At 39.6% G+C, this 21,242-nt stretch overlaps 1 protein-coding gene across 4 annotated transcripts in view; it reads left to right on the top strand.

The window, feature by feature from the left end:
* Nucleotides 1–21,242, top strand: part of KIAA1328 (KIAA1328 ortholog) — a 416,288-nt gene that overhangs the window by 356,463 nt on the left and 38,583 nt on the right. For all 4 annotated transcript variants that reach the window (XM_070361544.1, XM_070361543.1, XM_070361547.1 and 1 more), the window contains one exon: nt 228–336. In XM_070361544.1, coding sequence (XP_070217645.1) covers nt 228–336 — 109 coding nt within the window. The remainder of the gene's footprint in view (nt 1–227; nt 337–21,242) is intronic.

Below are 21,242 nucleotides of genomic sequence, written 5' to 3'. Positions count from 1 at the left end.
TATTGCACAAATCCATGTTTTTAAAAACAAGATATTGTGGACCACTGGTGTTTACAAAACCAAAACAACCCACCGAGTTTTCCATCTGCCATTGTTGCATTTCAGAGGGGAAGACAGCTTACTTCTAAAGCTTGGGGATTCCTATAATCTCTGATATATTATTCATGATAGACTCTTGCATTTTCTTTTATTGAATGCCTGAATTAGTTCCTTTATTGTACATGCAGGGACAGTGGCAGAAGTTCGAAAAGATGCATCCACGTCTCCTATGACAACAGGGAGCCAGAAGGAGCTTGTAACCCCAGCTACATCATCATCCCAACATGACGGCTCCCGGTGAGTTTCAGGGATTCTTTGCTTTACCATTCTCCAGGTGAGAACTTCTGCTGAGTTATTTAATAAAAAGTGAAAAATCTTAACAGTTCTTATGTCTCCAACTCAAGAGAGAGGCCCTTATTTGGAAGCATCTAGATACGACCAGGTAGAACTCCTGGAACCCTTTCCTTTATCCATGCTTGTCCTTAATTGGTAATGGTAATTGACAAGGTTTCCATAGAAACACAAAGCTAATCCTACCTTTCATCAGAAAATGTTTAGGAGCGGGTCCTACCCAATTTATCCCGAAATGGTTATACACTTGGACTATACACTTAACTTACTGAATCAATTGATACTGAAAACCATAGTGGGTTTTGTACTACAGTTAAATGACTATCAACATTTACTTATACAGAGACATTTGAGGAGCTGATACTTTGATTGGCTTTTTCTACAGTCAGGAAAAGAAATATGTTATTAAAATTTCTCATGTCTAATAAGCCAATTCCTATGTTATACATTTAACACTGAATATATAAACATTAACACCAAAAGGGCATGTTTGTGTTTCCTTGGGGATGTGATTTTTTAAGCACTTAAAATCCTAGCATCTTATCCAATAAATATAGATTTTAAGACTTAATTTTAAAGAACTTTTGGGAAATGACTCAACACAGAGGATAATAGTAATGGAGAAGTTAAGGTAAGAGGAAAGGCAATCTGGGTTTTCGAATGAATTTTCCTATCTTTGACGCGAAGATCTTGAATCAGATCTTTAACACTACTCTAATGTGTTTTTGATAATTGCACTTCAATTTCGTGAGAGGCATGAAAAAGAAGAATAAAATGTTCCCCAGTAGGGTTTTATAGAACATCCTCAGCACACATTTTCTGAAATGACCATATCAACTTTGTGGAGTTTTACAAGCCCAGGTTAAAATTGCAGTGAAGACTCATATCTACGGACCTTAAAAAAAGGATTCTTTTTCTGTTAGTTCTTAATGCTGCAGATCAGCTAGATACAGATTCTCAGAAGCTTCTTAAATAATGAGCATTTGGCTAAATAAAACAATGTGCAGCACCCCAGATTTTACCCTTAGAAGTGCGTGATGGCATATTATAGGTCTGCAATACAAAGTGCAGAGTTGAAAAAAAGACTCAGTACTATGAAAATCGGTTACCAAGGAAGCACAGTGGTTGCTTTCCAGATTTCGGAATCAAGATTATTTGAATTATTTTTATTTCAAAGTGTAGAAAAGGAATTTTTATAGACTACTTTTACATATAAGCTTTTAATGCAAAAGGAAAGCCTATTATTCTTCATTCCAAGAAACCTTTGACAGTACTGAGAAGAACAAGAATAAAAGCCCTTTCCCTGTCTACCCAAAATTCCAAGAATTGTCAAGACCTGCAGAAAAGGATGGGGATGGAACAGGGGCCGTGGGAGACAGTTTTTCCTTTGTTCTCTGAAAGTGCTAACACCTAGGAGAGTCCCATATGGGTCCATGGGCAGGTGATAAAACCCAGCGTGGCAAAGTCATCTTTCTCATTCACAGTGTAGGTTGTTAATTGTTCTCTCTGCTGCCTGTCAGTATAATGTGAAATTTTCATTCCCCATTCAAGATGGGAAAAGTTGTGGCTGAAAATGTTAACATTTGCATTTTTATTTGTTGATTTATTTAAAGGACAGCCTCTCCTACAGCAATCCATCACTTGGTGACACCCCAAATATGAATAATGTATTGTAGACTTGCGGTTACAATGTGTAATAAGTGCTAGAGACAGTAAGGGAATGTTAACTATGTTGCAAATGTAATATTTATTGACGCATAAAGTTTATTGCTTTCGAGGTTCAATAATACTGACCATAGGACATTAATATCACTTATCCTGATTTTAGCAGGGCACCTTTGTGTGTGAAAATATTCATCTATCTCAGGCTAACAAAATAAATATGTAATTTACAGCACAAGCAAAGAGGCTTGTGCTGAGAGTGGCAATGCTTCTGTCTTTCTGTTTTACGTCTGGCCTCCAACACCGATCACACACTCCTGAGGTGTCCAAGAAAGTAGGCACAGTGGGCATCTTGGCACAAGAAGGTGGCACCACTGAGCTAAACAGTGCCACGCGTTTCTGCTGGACCGGAACAGGCAACACCCCTAGACCATTACACCTGAAGAGGGGACTGGAGGGACTTTTCTCCCTGTCATTCCGAATACCAGTGGGTTGGTGCATCTTTGCTCACAGAGTAAGTTGAATAAATACTTTTCATGACACAATTCTGAGTCAGAGTTTACCCAATTCAGCTTGATCTTCTGGTCTCCAGTGTGGAGCCAGAGCTGGGCAAGTTACCAGTGAATTTGTTATGAGCAGAAATGTTGCTGATAATTAACCCTTTTGGGCCTTCTAGAATTAGTTGTGTCCGTTGCCAGCATAAAGATCATATAAGAAATATCTGAGATCCAGAGCAGAAGAAGTAATGTTAATTAGCAACCGTCAGCTGTAATTGTCATCCCCATTAAGATGCAGAATTATGTATTTCTTCGTTATAAATAACCTTTCTAATTGTACTTGATGTATGCCAATTTAATCAAAAAGCATACTTGCAACAGGCAGATATTTGCATTAATGTAGTTTTGAATCTTCAAATCTTTTATTTCAGATTTGAGGAGAAAAGTCTATTACATGCTGTATATTTTTTTAAATGGTGGTATCTTTTTCTATTCAGATATGTATATCTGGAACATTTTGTATTAAAATGAAGACAGTATCTTGTGAAGCTGTTCACTGAAGCAGAAGTCTTGTCACTTTTTAAAGTATTGGTGGAGTTTCCCTCGGTCTTATGACAACTCAGTGATGATTGTTCTAAACTGATATACAAAGACAAATACCAGGCCTGCGGCAGGTGTAACTCACTCAGTCCCTGAAGTAAAAGGTTACTAAGGCCCCTTCTTGCTGTTCTTCCCTGACTCAGAAGACCTAAGGCCAGTACTCTTGAACTGTTCCCCCACCCCCACTCTGAGATATGAAGAGAGAAAGACAGATCTCACCAAATCATGGCCAATTAGTGAATTTTTGGAACTGGAGCTGTGGCTGGCCTATTTCTAGGACATACTGTTCACCCCAGTAATCAAGGTGTTTTTTTTTTTTTTCAGAAAGATTAGTTTATATCACAACAGCAAGTTGAAGTTTTCTGTTTTACTTTGTTTGGTTTGTTTTTTGATGTATGTCATGGGAGATGATTTTGTAGAGCTTGTTTTTTGTTGAGGGAGTTTGGGAAATATTTGTGTATGTGCTATAAAGGACTTAATAGCTTATTGGGGAAACTTTAAAAAGAAATAATAAGCTGAATTTGTTTGTTTGTTTGTTTTTTGAGGCCTTGGCCCTTTGCTGTCAAACCATACGCTTAATATGTTCCAAAAATTTTGCTGTAAGTTTCTACCTTGCCGAGCTTTTTATAGAGCAATTGCCAGGACACAGTCGTGCTCACAGGCCACTGTTCACACGCAGCTGACTTGAAAGTCAATTGTGGAGCATCCATTGAGGTTGAGATTAAAGGACCCAGGCGTTGCTTCTTAGCTGTTTGGATGACTTTTACTTCTTTTTTTCTTTTTTCTGATCCCAAATTTCAGTGTTTTTTCATTCATTCACACTGTGTGAAGCTTGGATTTAGTTCTGAGGTATAGGCAGTAAGCCCATAAAACTCTGATTTAGAGTAAGAATCTGACAGACTTACTTTAAGGGTCAGAATTTGTTTTTATAACTTGATAGGAAGTTAATCTGAGAAAAGGGAAAGGATTGTGTTTCCATCACACACAATAGCCAGATTGCAACACTTTCTTGCACTTGTGCCCAGAATCCTATCAAAAATTCTTTTTTTTTTTAAATCAGAACTTTTCCTCTCCTAGACACTCACACAAATATTTTTAGTACCTAACCAGATCCCCTCATGTGCCTAGCACATAACAATGTGTTATTCTCCCAAGGTGGAGAACTAAACTAAAATCCATAACCTCAAACTAGAGCCTTGCAGGCGCTACTTGGCTTTATGTGGTCTGTTTGAACAGCAGACCTCACTGCCTCTATACAATAGAGCCTATGAGTGGTGACTGTATGTGACGATACTGGCTTCTATTCATCGAATGCCTATTGTGTATCAGGTATTGTGTTGGGTATGTTCAGATATGTCCTTTCACAATATATGTTCATACAAATTACGTGTCATTGTAAAGCTCTTTTTAATGACTGTTAAAACTCATTTTCAAAGTATTGGATTTCTCTTAGAATTTTCATAATGATTTCCAAAAGTGTGAACTTCTAGGCCAAGGACTGTTATTTTAACTTTGTCTACCCTCAGAATAACAATTTCACATTGCACATAAAGTACCATTCACTATAACATTTCCATTTTGTGTGTATTGTAAATAACAAAATAAAAACAAAACTTAATGAACTCCAGGAGATAGTGACAGACAGGGAAGCCTGACATGCTTCTGTCCATGGGGTTGCAAAGAATCAGACACAACTTAGCAACTGAACAACAAAATGAAATATTGCACAAAATGATGACAAATAAAAAGGGATAATGTGAAAACTTTAGAAAAGAATTGGTTGAATATGTAAAAGAAAATATGAAGTTATAAATATACCTATCTTACATATCAGGAGATGAAAAGCGCAGCCATTCAAAAGGATTTTTATTTAAGCCAAGTTGATAAATTGAAATTCCCTGCTAGCAGGTGCATTAATACCAAGAACAGTTGCATGCATGGAAATTTTTGTGTGTTTGATGAAGAGATGTTGCTTTTAATTAAGCCATGATTTGGGCTGTTACTATAATTCCCACTGTTAAAAGCCATTAATATAATCATCCATTCCTCTTGTACACACTGCTTATAGAGTGTGTAAATTAAGAAAACAGAAACAAATAGGCTAAATAGAAATAATAAAGACATAGTTTAATTCCAAGAAATGAATTCAGCTTGAGGATACCTGTCAATACATTCTTGACATAGAAGGAACATACAGTACAGAGAAAGTGCGCATCGTTACAGCTTACATTTACTAGCCACTTAGAGTTCTAGTCCTAGTCTCAGGAAATCCCTGTAAATTCTAGTGAAGGGATTATAAGAGCTATTTTACTGCTCATATGTTTCTATATTTTCCATATGTTTTATAACAACAATGTATTACTTAGGTAATTTTGAAAACAATATTTAAAAGAAAATACAGAGCACACATTCATAGAAAGGAAACCTATTTCATTATTTTACACTCTATAGTGCCAAGTAGTTGCAAAAAAAACCTGTTATCTTTGGAACATATGACATAATTATGTTATTTCTTTGTTGAGCCAGCAATAGGTGAGGATTATGCTTCCTCGGTGGGTCTTCTCTAGGGGACTGAACTCTGAAAAATGCTGTGATTAGTGACATCTGTTCAGTATTTTCAGTTCCTGCCATCATTTCAGGTTTGGGCCTCATTTAGACTTGCTCATTTGGTCCAAGGTCATCAAATTCCCTTCACTTCAGTATTAAGAAACATTTGTTGAGTGTTACTTACTGTCCTAGTCACTTAACTGCTTTTATAAAAATTATATATGTTGCCTAATGTAATCCTCACAATCAAGAGAAAGTAAAGCTCAGAGAAGCAATTATAGAACATTTAAGAGCCTGGGGATAATGATTATAACACCCAGGTTAACAGGCCTAGGTTTCAATGCTAGTTTGTGTGATTTTTAGCAAATCCCTTAGTTTAATCTATAAAATGGGGATAATAATATCTCCCTCATAGGCTTGTCATCATGGTTAAGCAAGATAGATCACATAAAGTACCGAGCACAGTCCTGGTACATGGCTAATAGGAGCTGTCATTGTAGAACTTCCCAGGACCACACAAGCAATAAGAAACAGAGCTCAGATTTGGACCTTGCTGTTATAATTCCAGACTCTATGTGAATTCCCTGACAAAAGGTTAGGAATAGGGTTAGGCTCATCTAAGAGTGGGCAGTACTGCTGCATTTTTTAATATTTACCATGGAAATGCTCTTGCAGACATACCTGAGCTTGATTCCTCATGTGAAAATAAGAGATTTTAAACCACCTTGCAAATTTGCTCAGAGGATTAGACATGACTAGATATGCAAAGCCTTAACTTGGGGCTGGGTGATAATACGCCCTCAAGGTTAGCTTCCTTTTCTGTGCTCTGGGCAACTAGATTTGGGGGAGCACCTGGAACACAGTATATATGAATGACACAGGCTCCCCTTGCAAAATGCCCTGAGTGGCAGAGCTGTGCAGAAATGTGGCTTAGAAGCAAGCTGAATAACCCTGCATTCAAAGTTATTTATAATGGATTTCTTTTCATAATTATCCCTTTGTGAAAATTCTGAAAGGGCTTAATTCCCTTTAGAGCAGTGGTTTGGAAATCTATGTGCACATTGGAGTCACTTAGGAATCTGTCAAAGTAGCAGTTTCTGGGCCTTACCTGGGTTAATTGAACCAGAATTGCCAGAAACGGGCACCAGTGATGTACAATTTTTGAACATCACTGAACTCTGTGATGTTCCCAGATGACTCCGACATACTTGGTCTAAAGACACACTCTGGAGCTGCCCATCTTCTCACTGCCCAACCCCTGCACACTGGCATTCTCCCTTTCTCCTTTCTGCCTCTCTCCTATCCCAGGGCCTCTCCCCTCGGTCAGCAGTTTTCCGTAGCCATTGTCATCCTCTCCCCAAGGTACTATCAGGATACATTGGTAGCCTGCAGTGAAAAAAAATTATTAAGAGGTCCTTGAAGAACTCCATTCAGTAATCTCAGTTGTTGAAATTGGAGACTAATCACTGGGACATATTGTTGATGGCTTTCTTCTCTGTGAAGTGTATGGACACATCATTCTGTCCATGAAGGAACTCTCAGCAAACAGGAGAAAGATGCCTGAGGAAATAATTCCTAATGCTTTCTGCCACTTTTCTCCTTCTCTGCTTTATCCTTTTTTCACAGTACTTATCACCTTCCAATAGACTGTGTAATTTACTGATATATTTTGTCATCTGCCTCACCTGTGTCACATGGAACGTAAACTCCTGAGGATGAAGATTTCTGTTGTATTCATTACTGCATCCCTGTGCTGAGCAGGGCCTGGCTCATGGTAGACATTCGATAAAATATTTATTGGATGAAAGAAAGAATGAATTAGTGATCAAAAAATGGATGTTTCCTTTTATTTATTCATTCAGCCACACCATGTAGCTCCTGGGATCTTAGTTCTCCAACCAGGGATCGAACCCGGGCCCATGGCAGTGGAAGTGCCAAGTCTCTGGACCATCAGGGAATCCCCCAAAATGACTATTTCCTTTTAAATGTATCAGTTCATGTATTCGTGTAGACAACAGTTTTCCTTCATTTCTTCTCTGTATCTACAAAAGAATCATGTTTATACCCAGCTAATATTAATACATTCATTGTGCTTCATTTATTTCCCAGAACTTCCTCACATTTTCATCTACTTGAAGATTTTCCCATTGTATGAGAATTGGAAATGTTTAGGTTGTCAGGAGGTTTCCAGACTGGATGACAGCAAGCTCTCAATTGTGACCAGTTTTGGCATGTTCTTTGCACTGAGATTTGTTGCTTCCTTAATATCTCACAATTATCTTCACTAAGTGAATGTAGAATGTATACCACTCCATTATCTTGTGTTCATCCATATCATAGAGCTTCTTCTAAAGCTCTGCTTAGGCCTGTAGCTAGTTTTCTGTTTTGGTTTCCTCAAGTTAATATCCTTACATGCAGGCAGGCAGCATGGCTTACAGGAAAGGCCTTGAGAATTAAAGTCCAAAGACCTATATTCATCCTGCCTCTTTACTTAGCAGTAGCAAAACCTTGACAAAGTCCCTCAACCACATGGACCTCAGTTTTCCAGCTGTCTATCCTATGTCAAAACCATACCCTCCATTTAGAGATGAGATCAAAATGGAAACATGTACATTTGTCTCTTGATTTCAGAGTAAGTTACACATTTTGAAGATAAAGTAATGGAGAGATGAGTATTTTTTCATAAATAATTGATTTCAGAATAACATAGTTTAAACTTCTTTTCAAAATCTTTGGGTTTCCTGCTGGCCAGTAGTTTAGAAATGCTAAGGAGATAAACCAACTTGGCTCCACATCATTCAAAGCACAGGGACAAGCAACTTGTGGGTATCGCTGGCCTTGCCAGTTGACAGGAGGCCAGGTGTAATTTACGTTTCCTGAGATAATGCTCCGTGAACATGTGTTTACTGAAGTTTTTTTCTTTTTTGAGGTTTAAATGAAATTGTATCTGGAAATCATTAGATTTTACTTTAGGAAAGACACTTGGAGTAAAACAGAAAAAAGTTGGTATCCTTGAAGTCCAAATTAAGGTCATTAGTCATGCTGAAAAAGCTGACTGGGTATTAGTGTAGGCTACATACTTTGCCTTAGGACAAGAATGGTCAGGATTGTGTGTGAGAGTGCCAAGTATGCCACTGAGTACAATCAAAGACACTATCAACAACAAGACTTGCCGTGAAGAAGACAGAGAATAATGTAGCAGTTAATAGTCATTGACTAATGCATTTTCAGCTCAGTTGGACATTTTTGCACACTGTTTATGTATTCAAATATATACATGTGTTATATTGAATGAGTGAGTGAAGTCGCTCAGTTGTGTCCAACTCTTTGTGACCCCGTAGACTGTAGCCTACCAGGCTCCTCTGTCCATGGGATTCTCCAGGCAAGAATACTGAAGTGGGTTGCCATTTCCTTCTCCATATGTTTTAATATATTTAACACTTTTCACATTTTCCCATAAACTATTTGCTTTTGATATTAATAAGCCCCTCTCCCAAAAAAGATATTACAGTCCTTTTTTTTCACATTCAACCTACGTTCTCTTTATTTCTTATGGAGAAACTCATTTTAGCATTTTGCATTATCTACAAATTTTTGTGAGTCTAACCACAAAATTTGAGACAGGTACATAGAAATTTCTTGTAAATAATAAAGGGAAACACATGAATATTGTTATTTTCATTACATTAATACACCTTTTTGGGACTATGTATGGGACTGGAAAAGATCAGTTTTCATTCCAATCCCAAAGAAAAGCAATGCCAAAGAATGCTCAAACTACCACGCAATTGCACTCATCTCACACGCTAGTAAAGTAATGCTCAAAACCCTCCAAGCCAGGCTTCAGCAATATGTGAACCGTGAACTTCCTGATGTTCAAGCTGGTTTTAGAAAAGGCAGAGGAACCAGAGATCAAATTGCCGACATCCACTGGATCATGGAAAAAGCAAGAGAGTTCCAGAAAAGCATCTATTTCTGCTTTATTGACTATGCCAAAGCCTTTGACTATGTGGATCACAATCAACTGTGGAAAATTCTGAAAGAGATGGGAATACCAGACCACCTGATCTGCCTCTTGAGAAATTTATATGCAGGTCAGGAAGCAACAGTTAGAACTGGACATGGAACAACAGACTGGTTCCAGATAGGAAAAGGAGTACGTCAAGGCTGTATATTGCCACCCTGTTTATTTAACTTATATGCAGAGTACATCATGAGAAACGCTGGACTGGAAGAAACACAAGCTGGAATCAAGATTGCCGGGAGAAATATCAATAACCTCAGATATGCAGATGACACCACCCTTATGGCAGAAAGTGAAGAGGAACTCAAAGCCTCTTGATGAAAGTGAAAGTGGAGAGTGAAAAAATTGGCTTAAAGCTCAACATTCAGAAAAGGAAGATCATGGCATCTGGTCCCATCACTTCATGGGAAATAGATGGGGAAACAGTGGAAACAGTGTCAGACTTTATTTTTCTGGGCTCCAAAATCACTACAGATGGTGACTGCAGCCATGAAATTAAAAGACGCTTACTCCTTGGAAGGAAAGTTATGACCAACCTAGATAGCATATTCAAAAGCAGAGACATTACTTTGCCAACAAAGGTTTGTCTAGTCAAGGCTATGGTTTTTCCTGTGGTCATGTATGGATGTGAGAGTTGGACTGTGAAGAAGGCTGAGCGCCGAAGAATTGATGCTTTTGAACTGTAGTGTTGGAGAAAACTTGAGAGTCCCTTGGAGTGCAAGGAGATCCAACCAGTCCATTCTGAAGGAGATCAGCCCTGGGATTTCGTTGGAAGGAATGATGCTAAAACTGAAACTCCAGTACTTTGGCCACCTCATGCGAAGAGTTGACTCGTTGGAAAAGACTCTGATGCTGGGAGGGATTGGGGGCAAGAAGAGAAGGGGATGACAGAGGATGAGATGGCTGGATGGCATCACTGACTCGATGGACGTGAGTCTCAGTGAACTCCAGGAGTTGGTGATGGACAGGGATGCCTGGCGTGCTGCTATTCATGGGGTCGCAAAGAGTCGGACACGACTGAGCGACTGATCTGATCTGATCTAATCTGATGGGCCACTTGGTGTACAAATCCTAATATTACCCATGAAAGAAAGAGTCCAAGTTGGTCTTGAAGCTCAAGAGTAGTTGGCCAGTGCATTACATATTTACTCACCAAGACTTTCATTGATCTTCTTTCTGTTGTGGGTGCCTACTGAAATAAGACTGTTACTAGGATTGAAAGCTCATCATCTCATTGCTTTGTACTCACCCCCAAATGGCTGTAAAATGATCAACTTGTCTGGAAGATAAGCCTCTTGGCCAGCAAGGGGAACATGATTACTAGTACACATGAGAGGGTGTTTCTTCCTTTGGGAAAGCTGGGAAATTCTGAAGTGGATTGTGACTTGTATTAGAATCGGGACCCTGCTTCAAGCTTTCCCTGTCATAGGACATGGGCTACTTGAAAACCAGAGCCAATCATTAGAGTTGAGAAGGCTCCATTCCAGACCAGGACAACAAGTAGGAAGCAGACGAATCTTGTATGTAATTGCATGTCATATGAAAGTCCTGCCTGCTGTTGTGCTTCTTGGAGAATTCATCCTTTCCACATTTTGACAATTTAAAAATCACCTGGATTAATGTTCATATTAAATAATAATAATAAATAAGGGATATAAGATAAAATGGATGGGATTGTTAGCCATGGGATTGATTTTTAAATCTTATTTAGTAAATAAAGGGTGATGGAAGATGTACCCTGGGGATTGTCTTCTTTCTGTGACTGAGTAACCCTGAAAAAGTGAAAGTGAAAATCGCTCAGTCGCGTCTGACTCTTTGTGACCCCGTGGACTATGCAGTCCATGGAATTCTTCAGGCCAGAATATTAGAGTGGGTAGCCAGTCCCTTCTCCAGGGGAGCTTCCCAAACCAGAGATCTAACCTAGGCCTCCCACGTTGAAGGCAGATTCTTTACCAGCAGAGCCACAAGGGAAGCCCAGAATAAACCTACTGAGGCATTTTTAAGACCCAGAACAGAAGCTAGAGCTGGTGCACCATGCCATTTCACAATGAGTAAAAGGATGTTAAGTTTATTTTCTTGCTGAGGGCTGTCTCTTACCCTCACCCTGGAAGAAATGTGTACAACAGAAGTCGGCACGGTCATGTACTTGGCACGTGGTATAATCTGATAAATGCTAGAAGTATCAGGCCTTGGGACACTTGTCCTACCAGATGCAGCTTGGACCGATCACTACAAATGGCATTCTATGTGGACTGTCACTCGGATGCCTCTACATGCTCTTCATTAATGAATTGGTGCCCTCCTGCGTGGGGAGTTGCTAGTGCAGTGTGCCCCAGCTCGGAGGAGACTTTTCAGTCAGAGCGTGTATGCATCCTGTCCATTCCCATGTCTGCTGTCTGCACTGTCTCAGCTCCTGACTGAGAAACAAGCTGCTCCTAAACTAGAACTTCTCCATGGACCCGCTGATACACCTCAAAACCAACCCCTGTCTTTGGGCATTGGAAAGAAACATAGTGATGGGGCAAGAGGCAGATTCTGGTAAGAGCTGAGGGGCTGCTGCATCTCAGGGGCAGATCCTAATTGTCACACAGGCCATTGGTTTACAAAAGGAACAAGCTAACTAGTGGCAGAACTAAGACTGGAGCTGGCCCTGGAGCCAGTGGGAGCCCTGGCACCCTGAACAGCTGGAGAGTTAGAGGTCGGCGGCATCGCTGCGACACGGTAGATGAGCCACCCTGAGCCAGGGCTGCAGTTTACCATCGGTCCTCATCCCTTGTGGCTCAGCTGGTAAAGAATCTGCCTACAATGTTTGAGACAAGGGTTCGATCCCTAGGTTGAGAAGATCCCCTGGAGAAGGGAAAGGCTACCCACTCCAGTATTCTGGCCTGGAGAATTCCATGGACTACAATCCATGCGGTCGCAAAGAGTTGGACGTGACTGAGCGACTTTCACTTCACTCATCCAGGTGCAACTGGAGCTCAGTGGCTTCTCCAGACCTGTCCCTCTAGTCCACTGAAGCTGCACCAGCTTGTCTCAGTTCTTTTATCTGTCCCCTTTGAGTATAAATATTTTTGTCAGCAGCGAAATGTTTCTACGGATGTACAGCTACAGGTCACATGGCACTGACTTGTATTCAAACCAAAAGGCTTCATGCTACGACTGGAGTACTGTGTCATTACTTCAGCAGAGTCTTTTGTATCAGTGTGAGGATTTCAGTTTCACGGCCTGCAGACTTCACAGTCTTCTGTGCTCTCTTTGCCTCTGTAGTATCATAAAGGATAAATCCCTGTGTCCCATTCATCTTAGATCGATAAAAAGTAAAGTTGATCCATTTGAGATCTCCAAACAAAGACAGATAAAAATCTATAGGCAAAAAGGTCTTATTAAAGAAAAAAAGAATTATTTTCAGCTAATATGGCTTTCCATATGGATGAATATGGTCTCAAGGCATGAAAGAGGAAAAAACTTCTGTGTTAACGTTGGCCTCTGGTCCTATTTCATTATTACAGATTATCTTGACTTTACTGATTGAAACACAAGGTATCCTCAAGTGTTTAGGTATCATAAAAATCAGGCTGGGGCCATGATCTGTTTTTAACCAGTCACTGCTGGCAAAGAAATTAAAATTTGACCTTCACACAACTGTTTATTTGAAAGAGAGAAGGAAACATAGTAGTAGAGAAAGCTGTCAGTATTAGGAAATGTTTGGAATAAGTTAATAGCAACCAAGGTAGAAACAAATCAGAACTTATTATTTAAATTGAATATTTCATTAAAACAGAATCTTTAAAATGAAATAAAAACCTTGCATATGGAAGTTTGCCATATCAGAGGCTTAAGATCAAAGATAACACAGAATTAGAGTTATAGCTTAATATCATAAATTGTTTAACATTAACTACTAAGAGATATATTCATTTAACCTTTACAAAAAGTATGAAATACTGTGTGGCCTATAAATTTACCTTCTTGCCACCACCTTCAGCCTGTGGCCCCAGTAAGATTGAACTGCCAGATGAGCTCAATTGGCTGTGATGCGGGCATCCAGCTCTCACTCCCTCATGATACCACCTGTCTTCCCCAGAGGGCAGTTGTGTAGGGGCAGGGAAAGCCATTTGAGAATCTGTTTGCTAATTAATTTTTAAAGGAACTGACACCAGTGATTGGCAGCAGTCACTTCAACATTTATGCTTAGTTGGGACAGTTGTAGTGATAATATATATTTTTTAAAGTGACATTTTAAACCACCTATAATCCTCCCACCCACTGTACACGCCACTGTAAATATTTTAGTCTTTCGTGTATTTCCTTCCAATCCTTTTTTTTCTTTTACATCTTATATACTTCTCTTTTTTTAAACTAACTTTTTCTAAATTGTGAAATATCTGGAAGTTTAAAAGCAAAACTCTTCTTTGTGTTGATCATTCCATGAGTAAATAAGAAACAGGTAAGTGAAAATTAGCAGTGCTAAATAAAATCACCTGGATAGACCTATCAGCAGCGTTGATTGTTGGAATGAGAACGTACATGTTTCTCTCATAAGTTATCTTAGAGATGCTATGATATGATTGTTTCCAATAAAATGTCTCTTCTTTTTTCTTCTTTATTGGATCAAAACACAAATTTAAGGCAAAGTATAAATCACTACTATAAAATATATGCATATTCTAAACATGACTCTTAAATCTGTCCTTAGGATGAAAAAAATATGTATTAAAGTTAAATCATACAATTAGAATAAATTGCTTTGTAAAGGAAAAAAGATTGATCAAGTGTAATCTGCCTGGTTAGGAGTACTACAAGACAAGGTTTGCTGGAGTATACCACTCCTATCTGGGCTTCCCTGGTGGCGCAGGTGGTAAAGAACCTGCCAATGCAGGAGACATGAGATGTGGGTTCAATCCCTGGATCAAGAAGATCCCCTGGAGGAGTGCATGGCAACCCACTCTTGCCTGGAGAATCCCATGGACAGAGAAGACTGGCAGGCTGCAGTCCATAGGGTCACAAAGAGTCAGACATGACTGAAGTGACATAGCACACACACACCATTCCTATCTGCGCATTGCCGTTCTGCTTTGACAGTTTTCAGAATTGGAGGCAGCTTTGACAAGCCATATTGCTTTACCTTGTGGCCATCTGGAGTTTGACGTAAGAAACTTAAGCTAAGCTCCAAGCCTCTCTTAAGACACCAAAATAAGGTTTGATTTGCACCTTAGCATACCCCATTTATTTATTCTTTTACCTCTTTCCTTCCATTTATCATTAACTTTGACCCAAACAGGGGGCATCAGGCTTAGTTACTGTGCTGGCCCCATGCCAGCTCTAATGAACAAGAAGATTCCTTCCCACCAGTCTTCAGTCTTTCTTACTGACACCTCTTATATTTCAGTGTCAAATTTGTGGTACTTTTCCTTGCCATCCAGTTTTCTAAATTCTTCCAAACTAGGATCGATTGCTGATCTGTCTGAGTCTTGTTATTGCCAGAACCAGTGGCCCCCCCGGTCTTAGTAATGCTGTCGTAACTCCAGTTTCTTCCCCATTAATTTCTGCTTTTTCCGTTCCATGTGTTTACAACTGAAATATTTTCACCCTATTTGGCCACCCTTGTTTTCTCCTCTATTGACTTCCCTTCTTTTCCTTTCTTTCTACTCAATCATTCTAATTTTTCTAGCATCAGTAAAGTCCACTGAAAGAAGTTAGAGAAGTAAATCAGATATAGTTTCTTGCACTGTTTCTTATCCACACCTGCCTCCCCAGTAACACAGCATAGAGGGAGGAACACTCGTGCACTAATCGCATCTACTGTGGCAGTCTGGGTCCCTGCCTCCCCACCGCTCCCCAGTAACAAAGCGTCGTGGAGGAAGCACGAGGTGCACTGTAATTGCGTCTGTTACAGTGGTCTGGGTCAGAGGCATTTCATTAGGAGGATTTCCTGGCTACTGTAATGTCAGGCAGACACGACTTGTATTCAGGCATATCAGCTATTCCACCAGTGGCATTCCATTTAGTAGGGGAGTTGCCTTTTTCAGGGTACATGCTGTGTACTGTTGCTCTTACTCCAAAAGCTGGATGTTCCCCACCTCTAATTTCTATCCAAGCTGTCACAGGCTATGATCAGCTGGGGGTCATACATTAACCAACAGGTGCCTCTCTATGCAGCTGTGTCCAGAACTAGGGAAACAGTCTGAGTCCAACATGAGTCTGAGTGAACTCCGGGAGTTGGTGATGGACAGGGAGGCCTGGCATGCTGCGATTCATGGGGTCACAAAGAGTCGGACACGACTGAGCTACTGAACTGAACTGACTAACAGTCTTGAAAAATCATTGAAGTGGTGACTTTTCTGGGAGCCCCTATACTTATCAACATAGTAGGTGAGCTCTTTAACTGTATGTCCCCCAGTTTCTGTTGTTTCACAACTTTGCCTTCTGCCAACCTGTATCACCTCCTTTGTGACCAGAGGATGGAAGGGTATTATCTGTTAAGTTAAACTGAAAGAATCTAAGGACGCTTTCTTCAAAGAACTTTGATTCCAGCTTGCTTCCAATCAGTTCAAGTCTCCCAGCTTCAACTATGGCGCTGAGAGCAAGCAGTACACCTGAATCTCCAGCTCATGCTGTCCCCGCTGACACTGAGGTTTGCCTAGACTAAGGGTAGCAGCCTGTGGCATACACACAGGGAAACTGTGTGTCGGGGGGTGGGGGGGTGCTTTGTTTTGTGTGGGGTTGTTCTCCTTCATAGGTGTATATAAAGTTTATGAAGTTCATCTACCCATATTGTCTTTCTTTTTGAAAGTATAGACAGCCATAAAACAAAACACTACCATTTAGTCTTGTAATCTTAAATTCCAGTACCTTCTAATGTACTGATAAATTATTTATGTTATAAAATGTTTTTTTCAATAATGTGTAGCATAAAATGGGATAAATGCACATCTATACGTGCCCTGAACTTTTTAGTGCAGGCTAATAAACAGGGTAACCTGGCATCATTTTTGCCTGGTAGAGTTCACAGGCAAGCCTTTCTCCTTTCAGTTTTAGTTTCTGCATTGTGTACCTCGGAAGTCAGCTTACTGCTTTTGCAGCTGGGACCTTGCAGGTAACATTCTTTAACTCTAAACTGTCTAACCGTGCTTCTCTCTCAAGATAACCAAGGTTGGAGTCTATAAATTTCACTTGTCATTCTGGCTTCCAGACATATTCAATTAGGCTTTAGTTCATAATTAGTTGGAAGCTACAATTTCCATAGAAAAAAGAACATTTTATATTAAATGACAATTATCCAGCTTCATGATTTCACAAAATGATTAAGATGCTAGAAAATAATTAAGATATTTTAAGTTTCCCAATACTGAAAAATAGAGGCACGGGGAGCTGTGTATAGTAGCTCTTGTTACAATGACAGAAAGAAAAGAAATTCTTCTTAAATAATTTTGTTTTTATCAGTTCAGTTCAGTCGCTCAGTTGTGTCCGACTCTTTGCAACCCCGTGAATAGCAGCACACCAGGCCTCCCTGTCCATCACCAACTCCCGGAGTTCACTCAGACTCATGTCCATTGAGTCAGTGATGCCATCCAGCCATCTCATCCTATGCCGTCCCCTTTTCCTCCTGCCCCCAATCCCTCCCAGCATCAGAGTCTTTTCCAATGAGTCAACTCTTCGCATGAGGTGGCCAAAGTACTGGAGTTTCAGCTTTAGTATCATTCCTTCCAAAGAACACCCAGGACCAATCTCCTTTAGAATGGACTGGTTGGATCTCCTTGCAGTCCAAGGGACTCTCAAGAGTCTCTTTATTTTTATAGTTGCATAAATTATCAGATTTGCCCAAATTTTCTTTCCATATCAAAAGCTCCAAGACCTGCTGCATTGCTTGCACGTGTGTGTGTGTGTGCTAAGTTGCTTCAGTCATGTCTGACTCTTCGTGAACCTATGGACCATAGCCCACCAGGCGCCTCTGTCTTTGTGATTCTCCAGGCAAGGATACTGGAGTGGGTTGGCATGCCCTCCTCCAGGGGATCTTTCTGAGCCAGGGATCCAACTGCGTCTCTTATGTCTCCTGCATTGGCAGGTGGGTTCTTTTCCACTAGCGCCACCTGGGAAGCCCACATTGCTTGCAAAGTTATAGTCTTTAGTGAAAACCAGCAAAGAGCAAGACCAAAAGGCCAAGAGTAGGCATTTCATAAACCTTACGTGGTGAGCTTTGTTGAAGAAGAGGATTGGGTAACTGTCAGAAGGCTTTTTCTGTTAATAGTAATATCTTTGTGTGAACACTTAACTCAGGACTGACAGCCAGGAGAGAAAATCATACAGGTCCACAGTCCTTCATCCAAAATTCTTAGAGCCAAATGTATTTCAGAATTCACAAAATTTTAAGTTAAATGGTTTATATACTATATTGGATACAGTATAATGTATGATTATTCACACCAGGGAAGTCCAATGTAATAAACAATACATATAAATTGCCTCATACAAGTTCATGTCAGATTTTACAACAAAATAAATTTGAGTTAGGTCAGATATTGCTACCAAAAAGGTTATGAAAAAACTTTCACTTTTTATTAATCTTAAGATTTTACAATTACAGATAAGGATTCCTTGCCAACATCATCACTGTTGGACATTTTATTTTATTTATTCCTAGTTCAGGAATCTCCATAAAAGGCATTGTCTCTGCTTTCCTCTAAATTATTTCTTCATATTGTTCTCTGAGACAGAGGCTATACAGATTTCAGGAGGAGCCCAGTAAGGAATTTCAAATCCATTTGGGTTAAATATTTGCTTTCAGAGACAGAGAACTAAATTAAATTGTTTTCACAATTACTGTCTTATTCAAGAAATAAAAATTAATAGGGCTATTTAGTGAAAAATAGGCTTTCTCACACCCGTTTCCCAGCAGCCAAGTGCCATCAGTGGATGTAAACTCTCTCAGTGTCCTGGGTGTCTTTTCGGGGATAGATATACATGGATGGTCTTGACTGTGTGTGAATGTGTGCACTGTAGAACTTAGCTTGTTTTTTTAAATCCATCCAATGTCCCACTTTATGAATGTACCACAGTGAATTTAACCAGCCCATTAATGAGTGAATATTTGAGTTATTTTCAGTCTCTTATGATTGCAGAGTATAATGCTCCAATGAGTATTCCTATATATGTCATTTATACATGTGTGAGGATATCTGTAAGATAAATTTCTAGAAATGCAGTTGTGAGTCAGAGATAAATTCACTATAAATTTTTATAGATAATGCCAAATGGCTTTAATAGAGGTTGTACAACTTATATTCCCACTTGCCTTATTTGAAAGTGCCTATTTTATTATACTTCAGAGAGTATAATCATAAAGTTATTTGCCAATCTAAGAGGTGAAAATGGTATCTTTTAGTTATAATTTACATTTTCCCTGTTATGAGTGAAGTTTTATATTGTAGTCATTTGTATTTTCTACAAACTATTGTCCTATTTTTTGTCTGTTTTTTTCATCAATATGTTAGTCTTTTTTCTTTACATGTTAAAAAAAATGTAGTCATTTTGTAATATGTCACAAACATTTTCCCCAGCTTCCCTATCATCTTTTAACTTGGCTTTTATGACATTTTTTTCCCCATGCAGAAAATTCTCCCATGCAAATAAATTTTCAGGTCCCTTTCAGTTGGTTCTACCTTTGATTTGTCTTTAGTCATGTCACTCTGCATTCATTCATGTAATAGTTTGTTATGATAGCTTAACTGGCACATTTATCCAGAGTTCTTTTCTAATCTCCCTTTCTCTGCCTATATCTTGCTTCCTAACAACAATTCAAAATTAATAGTAATTGTCGTTGTTGTTGTTCACTTGCTATGCCATGTCCGACTCTTTGCAGCCACATGAACTGCAGCACACCAGGCTTCCCTGTCCTTCACTGTCTCCCTGAGTTTGCTCAAACTCTTGTCTATTGAGTTGATGATGCTATCCAACCATCTCATCCTCTGCTGCCCCCTTCTCCTTTTGCCCTCAATCTTTCTCAGAATCAGGGTCTTCTCCAGTGAGTCAGCTCTTTGCATCAGGTGGCCAAAATATTGGAGCTTCAGCTTCAGTCCTTCAATGAATATTCAGGGTTGATTTCCTTTATGATTGACTGGTTTGATCTCCTAACTGTGCAAGAGACTCTCAAGAGTCTTCTCCAGCACCACAGTTCAAAAGCATCAATTCTTCAGCGCTCAGTTTTCTTCACAGTCCAACTCTCACATCCATACATGACCACAGGAAAAACCATAGCCTTGACTAGATGGACCTTTGTTGGCAAAGTAACGTCTCTGCTTTTCAATATGCTATCTATGTTGGTCGTAACGTTTCCTCCAAGGAGTAAACGTCTTTTCATTTCATGGCTGCAGTCACCATGTGCAGTGATTTTGGAGCCCAAAAAAATATAGTCTGACACTGTTTCCACTGTTTCCTCATCTATTTCCCATGAAGGGATAGGACCAGATGCCATGATCTTCATTTTCTGAATGTTGAGCTTTAAGCCAGCTTTTTCACTCTCCACTTTGACTTTCATCAAGAGGCTTTTTAATGGCTGAGTAATACTCTATTGTTGAATCAGTTCTAATGAGGTGGATGAAACTGGAACCTATTATACAAAGTGAAGTAAGCCAGAAAGAAAAACACCAATACAGTATACTAACGCATATATATGGAATTTAGAAAGATGGTAATGATAACCCTGTATGCGAGACAGCAAAAGAGACACAGATGTATAGAACAGTCTTTTGGACTCTGGGAGAGGGCGAGGGTGGGATGATTTGGGAGAATGGCATTGAAAATATATAATATCATATATAAAATGAATCGCCAGTCCAGGTTTGATGCATGATACTGGATGCTTGGGGCTGGTGCACTGGGACAAACCAGAGGGATGGTACAGGGAGGGAGGAGGGAGGAGGGTTCAGGATGGGGAACACGTGTACACCCATGGCAGATTCATGTTGATGTATGGCAAAACCAGTACAATATTGTAAAGTAATTAACCTCCAATTAAATAAATTTATATTTTTTTTAAAAAGAGGCTTTTTAGTTCCTCTTCACTTTCTGCCATAAGCGTGCTGTCATCTTCATATCTGAGGTTATTGATATTTCTCCCAGCAATCTTGATTCCAGCTTGTGCTTCTTCCAGCCCAGCGTTTCTCATGATGTACTCTGCATAGAAGTTAAATAAGCAGGGTGACAATATACAGCCTTGACGTACTCCTTTTCCTATTTGGAAGCAGTCTGTTGTTCCATGTCCAGTTCTAACTGTTGCTTCCTGATCTGCATATAGGTTTCTTAAGAGGCAGGTCAGGTGGTCTGGTATTCCCATCTCTTTCAGAATTTTCCACAATTTGTTGTGATCCACACAGTCAAAGGCTTTGGCATAGTCAATAAAACAGAAATAAACGTTTTTCTGGAATTCTCTTGCTTTTTCGATGATCCAGCAGATGTTGGCAATTTGATCTCTGGTTCCTCTGCCTTTTCTAAAACCAGCCTGAACATCTGGAAGTTCACGGTTC

The sequence above is a fragment of the Bos mutus genome, chromosome 24, assembly GCF_027580195.1.
Source record: "Bos mutus isolate GX-2022 chromosome 24, NWIPB_WYAK_1.1, whole genome shotgun sequence".
Taxonomy (NCBI): domain Eukaryota; kingdom Metazoa; phylum Chordata; class Mammalia; order Artiodactyla; family Bovidae; genus Bos; species Bos mutus.
Note: the sequence above shows the minus strand (reverse complement) of the source record. Positions and strands in the feature narration are given on the sequence as shown.